At 41.1% G+C, this 14206-nt stretch overlaps 2 protein-coding genes across 2 annotated transcripts; both read right to left on the minus strand.

The window, feature by feature from the left end:
- Positions 1-3860: 3860 nt before the first annotated feature.
- Positions 3861-6360, minus strand: LOC306915204 (sesquipedalian-1-like). Its single transcript, XM_079492476.1, has 4 exons — positions 6071-6360; positions 5470-5602; positions 4802-5105; positions 3861-4495 (listed from the first exon to the last, which is right to left on the minus strand). Exons 2-4 carry the CDS (start codon positions 5548-5550, stop codon positions 4056-4058), a joined length of 825 nt encoding a protein of 274 aa, XP_079348602.1. The 5' UTR covers positions 5551-5602; positions 6071-6360; the 3' UTR covers positions 3861-4055.
- A 1043-nt stretch (positions 6361-7403) lies between these two features.
- Positions 7404-13413, minus strand: LOC306914924 (uncharacterized protein). The gene is made up of 3 exons (XM_079492159.1): positions 13083-13413; positions 11521-11711; positions 7404-11400 (listed from the first exon to the last, which is right to left on the minus strand). The coding sequence occupies exons 2-3, from the start codon at positions 11708-11710 to the stop codon at positions 10454-10456; spliced, it is 1137 nt and encodes a 378-aa protein (XP_079348285.1). The 5' UTR covers position 11711; positions 13083-13413; the 3' UTR covers positions 7404-10453.
- Positions 13414-14206: the final 793 nt, after the last annotated feature.

The following is a 14206-nucleotide window of genomic DNA, read 5'->3' on the forward strand; positions in this document are numbered from 1 at the left end:
CCCTGGGGTCTTATATACCAACCCTAAGGGGTCTAACTTTAGCCACACCATCATGTTTGGCAGGAAAAAAGAGCAAAGGAAAAGTAAGAGAAAGAGGGAGGAGCCAGGTGGTGTCGGAAGGTATCATCTTCCCAATGCTCCAAAATAGGCTCCAGGAGTCTGGAATGAGGTGAATTCAATGCCCACACACAACACACATACTTTGGTGCTATCCGAATATGGACAAACTCACATGGCAGCCTGCCTTGGGCCAATAATTGAACACACGTATATGTATTGTATATATTATTATTTCTGTTGGTGTAAATAGGATAGGCAAAATAAGCCACTGGCTTCAGCCTATACCTTTTTGGTCTAAATACTAATTTATAATGACATGTAATCAATGTATTCAATGTTCAATTCTTTGACCAAAATAAACTAAACTAAACTAAACACACACACACACACACACACACACACACACACACACACACACACACACACACACACACACACACACACACACACACACACTGCACTGCATTCATTCATTCATAGCATAGTATACTGAAAGTCTTTGTTGAGGCTATTTGTGTATATTATTTATATCATCCACCATGAGCGGACAAAATCTGTTTATTTGAATAGCAGCACATTTAAACTAGGCAAGTACTTTACACAAAACATTAAGAGAATTTATACAAAACACATTATAAAAGACATTTTAATATAATTAAAAATATAGGCCTATCTAATGTCAAATAAGAATAAGTTAAAACATACAAAGAAAAATACTATTACAGTGCAGCAGTAATAGACAACAGATATGGTGCACAAAAACAGAATGCTGCTTCTCTACATTTAGTTTTAACTGGGGGCATAAATCTGACCTGTCCCATATGACCCGAGAGGTCTGGAGGATTCATGATGTAGCACAAGGGCAGCTCAATATCATTTTACTACGCTTTTCATTGCCTTGGCTTTAGTCACAATTAAAATAATGCAGCAGACACACTGCATATCATGATTTAAAAAACAAACTGCTCAAAGTTCTTAATTGGTGTCTAGTGAAGATATCCTAAATTCATCACCTGCCAAAGTGACAACTACAGCAGTTGTGGTAAGGAGGTGGGATATATAAACAGACATGAAACTTTAAAACAGATGGTTGATGGGAACTGGTTCAGCTCCAACAGTGACACACTACTACAAGTCCTTGAGAAACAGTGACCCAGCATGAGTGAAAATATAAACAAACAGTGTCTTGAAGTTCATACAAACAAATGTTTCCTTGCACAGATTAAATAAAAATGTATTAAAAATAATATATTAAGTACCGGTATATATATTAAAACATAAACAAAGACAAATTTTGAATGGTGAATATGGGCCTGGACGGTTAGCTCAACCGTCTGGGCACCTAGGCTGCTTTGATGAATTGAACATGGTGGACCCTCTTGTAAACAAGTGTAATGCTTAATTGGGTCATCCACTCACAGTTAACAGTCTTTGTATTGAGTTTGTGCTTGAAATGTACTGTAATTCTGCAAACTGTTAATAAATATTTCAATCAATCAATCAAAAAGCCAGCCTGACGGCGTGCTTTGGGTTCGACTCCTGATACCGACGGCCTTTGCCGCGTGTCTTCCCCCCCGTCTCTCTCAGATTACTTTCAATCTATCAATAAAGGCAGAAAAAGCCCAGAATATATCTTTAAAAAAAGAATAGTGAATATGTTATGTCAGCAACTTTAAAAAGATTGGGTGGTCCAGTAGGGTTTTCAACAAAAAGGAAACCATCATAAAGGACCTGCTAGGAGCAATGCATAATGCATAACATTGTTTTCTTTCTACGTACTCCATTTATATCAGGAACAGTGAACTTCCTGTAATTGTACATGCATGCATACAGAAACATTGTATCTCCATATTTCTTCTTTGTACTACAGTGTCACACAAAAGTTGCGACGCGTTTGAACTTGGTTATTTTTGAAAATACATTTAAATGAAAGTGATTATGTCAGTCTGTGGGTTTTATACATGTTGAACCAATGAAATGTATTAACAAGAGCTTGTGACTAAATAATATAACTATATCCAATCCAATAACCAACTACATTGGATCTATTGGAACAGTTTCCCCATTTTACCTGAAAACTACAAACAGAGCTTGTACCATTAAGTGCAGCCTGGCCTACAGGGCACTGATCCATGGTGGAGTAATTCATCTACACCACTTCTACAATCCCCACAACACTTCTAAATCGCTACATCATTAGTTAAAAAGCCAGTGATAATGGATATTAACAACGTCGATGGGAAATGAAACCAATGTGGAAAAGGTCTAATTTGGGGAACTTGCGCAGATGCCCAGTATAACGTATGGTGCCATGGGACCGCCCAACTGCCTCCATGTATGTGCTCCACAGGCAGCCATCTACCACGCAACTGTAAAGCAAAAATATGTATTGGAATCCAGCACCAGTGGGAACTGACACCACTGCTCCTGTCTGTCCCTCGCTGTAGCATTCATAGAAGTTTTTCTTTCACACAGCAAAATATGACCTCATTTAACTAACCTCATTTAAAGCTTTTTATAATTATAGTTATTTAAAACTTTTATTTCACCAAATTCTTGCCACTCTTTTTCAATCCAGTGTGATAATTGAAATCTGACATGTGCCTTTCAGAGTGAAATTAACTTTTGTTTTTAGATTTTTAGGTGTCCCCATATAGTAATGAAAAAATAATATTGTAGGTGACGGCTGTCGGCAGAAGTACACTGGGCTTCAAAGAGGGACAGACAGAGGAGGGAGCACTGTGAAAGACCATAAAACAGGACAGCTGGGGGCCCGGGGGTACTGAAATAGCACTGACACCTCAGTCTTTTTCTCTACCATTTTGACAATTCAACAACCCTATGCCTTCTAGATGCCCCCATATGGCTCACACTCCTTTTTTTAACCCCACAGCTTGCTAGGACACCTGTGAACAGCCAAAATAAAGCCTGGTGATCAATTGCATCTGATCATCATTTAAGCTTATGTTCAGACTGGTAATCCAAATCCAATATACGGCCAACAGGATTGGAATCAGATTGTTTTTTATCTGTCTTAAGTTTGAACAGTAAATTACAAAAAACACGTGAAAACTGGTTTTGCTAATCAGATTTTAACCACATTCCTAGACGGTTTCAGATTTCTAAAGATGTGTCTCAGTCTGCACACTAAAGCCTAATTTATACTTTGTCCTATGATGGTGTTGCTCACCAAAAATAGCCTGTATATAGGGTATGCGCGTGACATCATCATCATACCCGGAAGTTACGCAGGAACGCCTACTGAGTTGCACAAAACTACTTCCTGGCCTTGACAGCCCATACTTTCAAACATAAAAGTCCTATCTGATTGCATTAAACAACGTTAAACAACGATAAACTCACTTTGCCGCTCGAATCGATTTGCCACTCAATTTATGCATGCACATACCTTCTAGTCTAGTCTATACTGTAAGCTCACAACACATCGCATTGTGTTGATGTATTACTATCGAATGACAACAATAAATTATAGCATTATTACTCACACCTGTTATCTCTTTAGCACAGAATACATTGTCAGAATAAACAAATAGGATCACTTGCAAACAACTGTGGACAGATCAGTCATAAAGATCGTAGTTCAGAAATGAATTGCGTTTGTTTGCAGTCTGAACAAAATGAATACCTAAATACAGTTTAAGTTTGATTGTTAATACACTTCTTGAGTTGCTGTAGTTTTCTCCACTAATACAAGGCACCATTTGCAGTTCAATTCGATGTTTTTCCATGCAACTCTTATGAACTAATCAATAACTAGTGATTAGGAAGCAAGTCAGTGGAACATGAGAACATGGAACATTTATTGACTTAATGAACGTAAATAAATACAATTAACATATTAGAAACCTTTCAAATCTAAAAAATATGTACAAATATATAGCATTTATGTATTTAACATTAGGATTTCAACCTTTTAAAGTTGGCATGAAAGCTTGGGACATTGGCCATATTATATTGCATCATGTTTCTACTGATCAACCAAAATCAATCAAATCTTCTTCCTCAACAACTTCTGCTCCATGTCCTTTTTTATTTTTAAGCCTCTCCGCTATGAGTTGTTTTACTTCCTTTCCAAACTCTTCATGCAGTTTACCAAAGTCCTCCATAGTTTCTGATCCAACCACAGACCAATCCCCCTGGGGTGGGGCGGGACCAATAACAGGCACCACATTTGCATTTCTCTTGGGCCATAGTTTGGGTGACCTTTTACTGGCCGTCTTTGAGGAAATGGGTGGAGCTTGAAGCATTTGTAGGGAGCCAACGCCGGGTGCTGTGCCCACTCCTGGTCCTGGGTTCTGCAGTAGTGTTGACATGCCTGGGCTCAACCGAGTCATAGAATGTGGTACTTGCTGCGTGCTGCCACTCGGCATGACTGGACTCCCAGACAGACCACTGGTGGAAAATGTAAGGGCCTCTGTGGAATCAATGAGGACAAAGGTATATACAGAGAATTTAAATAAAAGACAAGGGAGAGTGCTAGGATAACTTTCACACAGAAGCCGAAGCGTGCTGGGGAGCAGGTGTTATTAATACCACAACATAGCTGCTTTGAGTTGAATACACTTTGTGCAAATGGCAATTGGTTACTTAAATGGTAAACAAGGCTAGTGGGCTTCAAGCAGCTCCCTGCTCTGTAGAACAAAGAACATTCTGTCACCCACAGCCTGCATCTGTCACATGCCAAACAACACGACACCCCCCTCTCACTCCTCTCTCTCACCTCTATACTGTTTTTCCATGTCCACCAAAAGCAGGGCTAGATAGCTGTGGCTAGCTGTCAGCAGCGCTTTGATCCAGCTCTCCTGGCTGTCCTGGTCCTCAGCAGAGAGCTTGTAGGTGCGCAGGCCTGAATCGCTCCACACCAGGGAGAAGGCAAACTGCTCCTCGGACTCACACAGCTGGACGGTGCAGCCCTCCAGAACAATGACTCCGATGAGGTCACGGTCAGCGGGCCGGTCCTTGTAGAAGAGGAGGTTCCCCTTCAGGATAAACCAGCGCTTCTGATAAGAAGTGTTTCTTTCACCCTGGCACAAAAAAAAACTTGAGTCATCATCATGTTTACGACAAAGGCCTCCATTGCTCAAGTTCTTTCACAACGGGTTTGATGATGAAAGCAGAATAATGGCAGTGTCATGGTAGCGATGGATATAAAAGTATGTATTTCTTTGCTGTTTTTACAATTTTTATTCTTTTTACTTTAAATCTTGTAAATTAATTGTATTGTGGGAAAGATTACATTACAAAAAAGTAATACTGATTGCTTTGTTGCTTAGTTAAAAAAACAAATTTGATTTTGACCAAACTATCTGTATTTTGTTCATAAGGCTGAGAAAATCCCAGTCCTGGGGACTTTAATACAGTTTCAGAGATAGGCTACAAAGCAATCACCTTCTTTGCAAGGTATCCTTCTTTGTCGACAGGTGAGTTGCAAGACTGAAACTGGATGAGTATCTTCTCATGAATCTTCATTTTATAGTCACAGGCCTGCCTGCTGCCATCACTTCACTGGATAAATCGAAGGCTGAGGAATTATAAAAAAGTTAATAAAAGTCTTAGTATTTTTTTGAAGTGTGTCACAACCCTGGAACAGTGACACTGTCTATTTGAAGTACAAAACACTTCTATTTGCTGAACGCACTGAAGCCCACTTGAAGCGCACACACACATCGCCGCATGTCGCACCGTGGTGGCGCTGTTGCCCAATGCCCATTTAAGCTTACAAATGTGTAAGGTAGTTAAATCGAAGCATTTATATATCTATTTTTTATATAATAAGTTACTACTTGAGTCAAATGATACGTGTTAATAATAATGAATATGCTGGAACATATTCTGCTGGACAAATGTTATCTTCACATCACTATTTCCGTGTAAACAAAATGTTCCGCATTTTGTTACTTAACTTACTCCATTACCTCACGTACATTAAACTCGTATCATCATGGCCTTTTCAGACTTTCTGTTATTGTTAATGTTATTGTTTACTCACCTATATGAGTGAAGTGTAAATAGTTTCAGTTCCTCTGCTCTTTGCGTTGGGTGTTGTTGTTGCAACACTTCCTGTATCTAAGGTGAGCTCTCACTCGGCTCAGTTACACGTCAGCACGCAGTACCACTGGGAAGACCAAACCCTTCTTTTAATAATCCAAAACTGAAGAATGATCTCATGCTTTATCCAATTCATCCACATTTTTGTAAATTGTTTTCTAGTTCAATCTGTCTGCAATGTTAAGAAAGTTGTTTTTCCCTTTCTGCTGTGTGTCACTTACAGGCAGTGTGTTGTGCAGTGTTATTTATTTTTAAGTCAAGTCACAAGGCCTGAATCCTGATTGATTTTTACTGACTCCAGTCCAGGTCTCATTAAGTCTACAGCTCTGCCAATGATGATCATAGGCTAACCATGACAATTTCAATTTGACAGTGGCTATGCATTGTTGCCAACCCCATTGGCCTGGACTAGAATGTTCAATGTAGAGTCAGGGCCAGGGGTGAGCAACTTTAACAATGGAGAGGGCCACTATATTTCCACACTCACTCCAGAGGGCCACATTGCATATTACTGTTGTAGCAAAAATAGCTGATCTACAAGCTTAAAATGCTTCGCAGTGCGACGCGGTTTGAGGTTGTAGATCAGCTATTTTTGAATTGGAACCCTGAAAAGTAACATTTTTATTTAATTTCCTGAGGGCTTATTTCCATGAATTGCGGTCCTCTTTAAATAAGCTATTGCTCCATTTGATTAGGTATTTGCTTTCAATTTCATCAAGTCCAGACTTAAAGCATTCAAGTCAAGGGATGTCCGATAATGACTTTCTTGCCGATATCCGATATTGTCTAACTCCTAATTTCCGATACCGATACGTCAACTAAGGGTGCATTTGGATATGGCACCGTGATCGCACTCACATATTAGTTTGAATTGCACAGAGCACTATATCCGAACGCACCCTAATTGTCAGGTAACATCACATATAATAAAATTAAATAGCTATAATATCAATATAATAACTAATAAATCTAATAGAATACAGTGATGTTGTTTTCAATGAAGTGAGTCCTCTGACTCACTGGTGGTCATTTGAATGAGTCCCACAGAACTAGATCAGATGTTGGCCTATTTTATAGTGCAGAAGCATAATTGCCTTGATGCCTATAATATTAACGAGCTTGCCCTCTGAAGTGCTCTAATTTGAAAATGACTGGAGTCTGTCTCATTTCTCTCCATAATCCCTTGAATATCATACATGTGTGTGTGTGGTGGGGTGTATGAAATCCCTACTAATGAACAATCCAGTTAATAAAGATGACAAAAATCCATTCAGTGCCGACTCTGCTCAGTGTCTCAGTTCAGTCAAATCATACAACTTTATTACAAGTAGCATTAGGCTAAATCCCATGCCATTTTGGATACAAATTAGTATCATTTTGTATCAGACCATCAATCATTCCTTAACTCAAAGTATTTCAAATGAGTTAACACATTCAGTTGTTTTTCAAGAAATTACACATCAAATCAAATCATCAAGTGCATATACCCAAAAGCTGACATTGACTAATGCTACAAGTCAAATTGTCACAGATTCAGTACAGAAGACTGAATGTAGTAAAGTTTTACCATTGTAGCAAAAATAAATGCTTAGTGATGATGGTGACATCATCACAGGATTGGGCCTCAAAAGCAGAGTATAAACTTTTTTTTAAGACTTAAGAAAGGGGGGAAATGGGCTTTAAACATTAGTTTCTCTTTATGGGCTTAAAGATTATGATCTTTATGTTGGCACACTAGTTTTGATTGACTAATAACGTGCTCTATGAATGGACTATTACATTGGCTCAGAATCTCTCAGGTTGGAACCATTCATATTCGTGTCAAAGGGAGGGAATTAAAACACACAAAAGAAATCAGCATGAAGAACATGGCCTTCTCTGTCTAAGCATGCATTTATGTCCACATCATCCCCCCCATTGTCCATACATGATCTTGGGCCTATAATATCTAGCCTGGAAACCAGACAAATCTGCCACAGGAAAAATAATCACACCCGTGTGAACTGAGTGGTGCAACTCTGTGTGGTGGTCCCCGGAACTTACAGACCCACAGGAAGACGCCCAGGTTGCCGGCCCGGTTCCGGCGAGGCGCCCCACGTCCGAAACGGTGGAGAAATGACAGAGTTACCGTGTGGGGGAATTAGAGAGTGGTATTCTCTCCCTCCCTCTCTTTGTCTCTCGCATGCACTCACGCTCCACATTGTAATTAGCACTCTCTCTCTCTCTCTCCCCCTCTCTCTGACAGACATATATAGGGACGGATACTGCTGATCCTGAAAATCCCTAGGGAGATTGGTCTGGCTCACCCCAGAGTTGTGGGTGACTAATCAGACTTTTTTGCTGTGAAGTTGGAACCCCTGTTTGTAACCCCACCCCTTGGAAATAAATCTTCCACACTGAAGTTCCAGATAATATCTAATATCTACGAAGTGATATTAGTCTGGCCATGCCAGGCTATATAATATCACCGTATTGGTTGCTGTTAAGTATTAGTCTGATTAGTACATAGTCACGTTCACTTATACTACTAAACGAAAACATTCATTAGCTTTTTAAAATAGACTGCTTTGGTTGGCTAGCTCTCAAAACTGAAATAGTAGATTGTACCTGTACCTTGTAAAATGAATAAGTTACAACTAGTTACAAGTTCTGCTAGAGCTAGATCACTCCAGTGGCTCATAATGCAAACACCTCTACAAAACCTTCATCTGAGGGAATATCTTTGCTGTCGGCCAAGAAACCGTTTGTCCAAAACCATTTATTTTTCAGTTAATGGAAAGAGAAACTGTGAGCTAGTGGATCCAAGCTCTTGTTAATACTTTCCATTGGTATAAGTATTTTATCAAACCTACATGCAGACTTAAGCACTTTCAACCTGGCATGCCTATTTTGGGCATATAATTACAGGCAAAATAAATAAATTAACATTTACAAAAATACCAGAAATAGGCAATCTACATGAATTTGAAGTAAGTAGCAAATAAGCCTTGCCGAGCCATGTGGCCCATAGGGCAGGAGCCTATTGCCTGTTTCTGTAGTGTGAGGCAGCTTGATGTACAAGTACACCCCTAGACATGACGGAGCTAGTATGTCACAGGGATTTTCCCCCAATCCAACTCTTGATGCTGAGTGCAAAGCAGGGAGGCATTGGGTCCCATTGTTATAGTCTTTGGAATGACCTGGCCAGGGATTGAACCGCAACCTCCCAATCCCAGGGCAGACACCCACAAGTATTTTTGCTACTTTTGAATAAAATATGGTATGCATTTATGAAATAAAATCACACCCATGTGAAGTGAGTGGTGCAACTCTGTGTGGGTGTCCCCAGGGGGTCCCCGAACGTTCCATTACCACAGGAACGCGCCCAGAGTACCGGCCCGGTTCCGGCAAGCCACCCTGCATCCGAAACGGTCAAGAAATGACAGAGTTACCACGTGGGGCTCCCCGGAACATCCAGACCCCCAAGGACGCGCTGGCCCGGTTCCGGCAAGCCGCCCCGCGTCCGAAATGGTTGAGAAATGACAGTTACCGTGTGGGGGTCCCTCTACTGTACTGTACTGTACTGTACTGTCACACCCAAAATCATCATATACAGTTAATGTGTGTGTGTGTGTGTGTGTGTGTGTGTGTGTGTGTGTGTGTTAGGCTGCGCAACAGTGACACTTGTTGGTGAAAACCAACCAAGCGCTATTTTCGTGCTCGGACCCAGGGACGGACATAGCTGTCTATAGGAGTGGTTGCACCACTCAAAAATAAAATAAAAACTGCCTGGCAGTGATGTGATCAGCACAATCATCCGTCACGTTATATCTGTCATAATGATGATTTACCAATTTACCATTTATGATGAAAATGTATAATTACAAAAATTGTCCCCTTTAGTTATTTCCCCGTACATTTGCACATACCTGGTATTTATCCTCTGCATTTAACCCATCCTACCTATTAAGAGCAGTGCACAAGTTTTTTTTATGTACTTTCTTTTACAACAGCATCCAATGTGCAGAGCGGTGCTCAGTGTTTTAGTCAAGGACACTTCAACACTAAGCCAGGACGATCCGTGGATCGATCCGTGGACCTTTCGACCCCCATGCAGCTGATCAACCACTTTAGCCACTGCCGCTTGCCTTCGTGTACTAATGTCACTAACAATGTGAAAATGTGACATGACCCTGAAAAAAGGGTGCATGATCCTGGCTGCAACTCAAACCACAAAGCTTAATTTGCACTTCGTCATACGACCACGTCACTCAACTAACGTTTTATATTCATTGAGCAATGTGGTCATATGACAAAGTACAAATTAGGATTTGGGCTTAAAAGCTCATTGGTGCTCTGTCCACGCCTGTTGCGCCTGCAAATTCTCTCCAACATGGATCTTTTGGTGTCTTTTTAGGTTCTCTCCGCGACTAAAACTTTTACCACATAGGGTGCAGAAGTACGGTTTCTCCCCTGTGTGGACTCTCTTATGTTTCTTCAGGTCTCCAGCCTGACTGAAACACCTCCCACACTGCACGCAGCCGTAAGGTTTCTCTCCTGTATGGCAGCGCTGGTGGATCCTCAGATTCCCCCCCCTGCTAAAAGTCTTTCCGCACACAAAACACACGTGTGGCTCATGCTCATCCCCCCTGAAGAATTCCCTCCTGTTTTTCCTTGTATCAAAGAAAGTCCTGTTGGTTTTGCCAAATGCATGCCTCCTACTGGTAGCATTGTGATTTGAGTGGACGAGGACCAGTCCGTAAGGTCCTGAGCCAAGTTGTGGCCTCTGGTCCTCAGCAGAGTCATGGTGAGAAGAGTTACTACTTAAATCCACACAGCCACTATAAGGTTCATGGACAGCTGGCACATCTAATGTAGGGCAGTCTGTGAGCTCTGGTTCACTTTTGATGACAGCCTGGTTCAATCTGAGCTGCGTGTCGGAGTGTGAAGTGCTTGGGTTGTTTGGCGAGTCAGCGTGAGGTAGCTGCGCTCGGCTAACACTGTAAGTCACCGCCTCCTCAATAATGTGTCTCAACTCCTCTGGTTGCACTTTGCAATGTTCTGCTGATGTTTGTACCAAGTTACACTCTACTTGTGATTCAACTGCACAGGCTTTCTCTCTTTCATTTGACTCCTGCTTCAAGTCTTGGCTATGTTCGTTGCTGATAATTGGTTGTTGGTCTGCCAGACTGGGCTCAGAGTCTTCCTTTTGAATCTCAAGACTCAAATCCAGATTTGGCTCTCGTCTCCCTGCATGTGCTTCTTCTTCAGGTAAAAGGACATTTAAAGGAACTATAAGATGAGAAAAAATAAAATTAAGAGTTGTTTATTTGTTTCACTGTACAAAATACATAGTAACAAATACAAAGGTGATTTTATTCTTACAACCACAGAAACATTACTTGTGCCCACCTGCATTCTCTCTTTTTATCTCATCTTGGAGTTCCTGAAGTCTTCTCTTCAAACTCTCATTCTCTCTCTGAGTTCTGGCCGTTTTCTCCTGGTATTCTGAAACAGTTTCCTTCACCACCTCTAGAACCTCATACACAGCCACGGTGAGTAGCTTTTCCACACGGGCATTTAGACGCTCAAGTTTAGACATCCTAAAATGAACACAAATGCGGTCAGTGTCAAGGCAACTTATATGTAAACCACAGTAAACCAACAATGAATATATCAACAACTAAACATGGGCCAACAGATGCAGTGTGAGCAGTCAGATCATCCTTGGTGATCAGACTGCACATCTATCTGCACATTATAAATTTTTTCCTTTATTTATTCTCTAGTCTATTCTTATTTCGTAGACGGCATAACAGCGAGAATTGTATGGAAAATATTTTTTTAAGTCAGACGAAGTTGAGTCCATGCAGGGCTCGGTAGTCAAAAGTCAATGCTCAGTAACAGACAGTGAGTGTAGTTCTTAAGTCTTGACTCTAACAAGTACCTCTTCCTGCAAGTATTCCTATGACACCTGAATAGACACCAAGATAGACAAGAATAAAAATGAGTCATATATTGTCAATAAATATTACTATGTAAATGTAGTCTATCAACACTAACAGAAAACATATTGACAACATTAATTGCCAATGAATAGGCTATATGAATATAATATTCTTCACATGAGAATATATGTACAGTACAGTATCAACAGGCCTTCGACAGTGAACAGCTATTCTTAAAGCCAAGGCATCTGTAAAGGTTCTGTAATGTTCATCATACAGGTGACAGGTCCATGTGCAAGTGGGCCAAAGTCAAAGCATGAAATAAAAAATAGAAAAATGACAGTGCCTGAGTCAGTAATCCAAAAGAACAGACAGTGCCAGTCTGCCAGAGTCAGTAATCCAACAGAACGGACAGTACTAGAGTCAAGCAGGAGTCTGTAATAAAAAAAAGAATAGAATATAGACAGTGCAGGTCTTAAGCACTCATATGGGGGTCAAGCATGGAGGCTACTGGCAGTCAGACAGGAGGACTGTCCAAGTCGCTTTGAGGTGTGCCAAGGAGGGATGAGCCCTCCAACAGATGGTAAAACACCAGATAAGTACTTGGCTGAAACACAAGAGACTGCTCTGGGCAAGTCCAAGTCTATGAAGCAATACATCGAAATGTGGGAAATAGTATTCACTTATTTTTTTTAAATAACGTTGTTGTTCATTGTTGTATCAACAGTCTCATGCTACTGTTCTCCAACAGTTTGAACTGTGACATCTGATCTAAGTCAGTGTTGTTGTTACTGTCGTTGTCGACTCAGAAAATGCACCCTGAAAATCCTCCTGGGTGTTCCAGTATTCGTCATAACCACCAACATACACCGGTCTGACGTTACCACCACCAAATTCTTCTCATTAGCAGCGTTACACCTTTATAAAAGATGTATGTCCCCGGTATGTCCGTTTTGTAGGGCTGGGATTTTATTATGGTCGTCTTCACGTCACAACATCTATCAACACTCATCGATCATTCATTACCTTTACAGCGAGCACCTCGTGTCCCTTATATTCCTTTTGATTTATCTCCAGACACGTCCAACTGGTAACTTTATTGGATATCTATTACCACTTATATTTAAACTGCCACCGGCCCTAATATGGTTTCCATTTAACACCGGATCGCCGTACTTAGGAGTAGTGTGAGTATACTACATTTGTTTTTAATGAATGTCAAAACAAACGTGGCTTCGGAAACGACATAACTTCACTCTAGTCTAACCAGTACGTATCTTTAAAGAGCAGAAACTAATAGTAAAAACACTGGTGTGTAAATGTAACAACGCAACACTAGGGAGTCTGACCTCCGGAAGCAAATCTCTGATAATGGCAGACACTGGCTTGTGCCGAAGTTTGTCATTGGTGCGGAAATAACCACGTGATTGACGACGTTTGACACACCAGAGTGGCGTAATGTCTCTCCTGCAACGTCTTTTGTTGAACAGAGGGTGGCGCAGCGGCAGGACTGCATGAGCATCTTCTGTTTTTGTCTCTCTCTATCTCTCTCTCTCTCTCTCTCTCTCTCTCTCTCTCACACACACACACACACATCTCTCTCTCTCTCACACACACACACACACACACGCACACCCACACATCTCTCTCTCTCTCACACACACACACACACACACACACACACACACACACACACACACACACACACACACACACACACACACACACACACACACACACACACACACACACACAGTAATGTAGACAGAATAGAATAGTCCCCACTCCTTGGCTTTACCTTTGGGGTGTTTTTTTGTCACATTATATTATTACTAGACCGGTGCCCGGCTGTAGAGCACCGAGTCGGTAACGATGGAAGTTGGAGATCCATGCCCCACACGGCTATGCAATACCGTTCCACCCATCTGTCTCTGTCCCTTTATGCCCATATATGGAGATTTCTGTATCTGTCTCTCTGTGTCCCTTTATTCCTATATATGGAGTTCTGTGTCAGGCATGCCTAAATATGGAGTGTTGTGATGTCAGGCATGCCCAAATATGGAGTGTTGTGATGTCAGAACAGGACAACAGCATATTTGGCCCGGCAGGGGCCCTGTTCAGACCCACCTTGGGCAAGACCTACGCTGAAA

The sequence above is a fragment of the Electrona antarctica genome, assembly GCF_951216825.1.
Source record: "Electrona antarctica genome assembly, chromosome: 22".
Classification (NCBI taxonomy): Eukaryota; Metazoa; Chordata; class Actinopteri; order Myctophiformes; family Myctophidae; genus Electrona; species Electrona antarctica.

Excerpts from the sequence above, each read along its gene's own strand:
- LOC306915204 (XM_079492476.1), bottom strand. The coding sequence starts at position 5,550 with ATGAAGATTCATGAGAAGATACTCATCCAGTTTCAGTCTTGCAACTCA. Across the intron at positions 5,106-5,469 it reads AAGGATACCTTGCAAAGAAG|GGTGAAAGAAACACTTCTTA; the intron begins GTGATTGCTTTG and ends TTTTTGTGCCAG. Across the intron at positions 4,496-4,801 it reads CATGGAAAAACAGTATAGAG|AGGCCCTTACATTTTCCACC; the intron begins GTGAGAGAGAGG and ends TTGATTCCACAG.
- LOC306914924 (XM_079492159.1), bottom strand. The coding sequence starts at position 11,710 with ATGTCTAAACTTGAGCGTCTAAATGCCCGTGTGGAAAAGCTACTCACC. Across the intron at positions 11,401-11,520 it reads GATAAAAAGAGAGAATGCAG|TTCCTTTAAATGTCCTTTTA; the intron begins GTGGGCACAAGT and ends CTCATCTTATAG.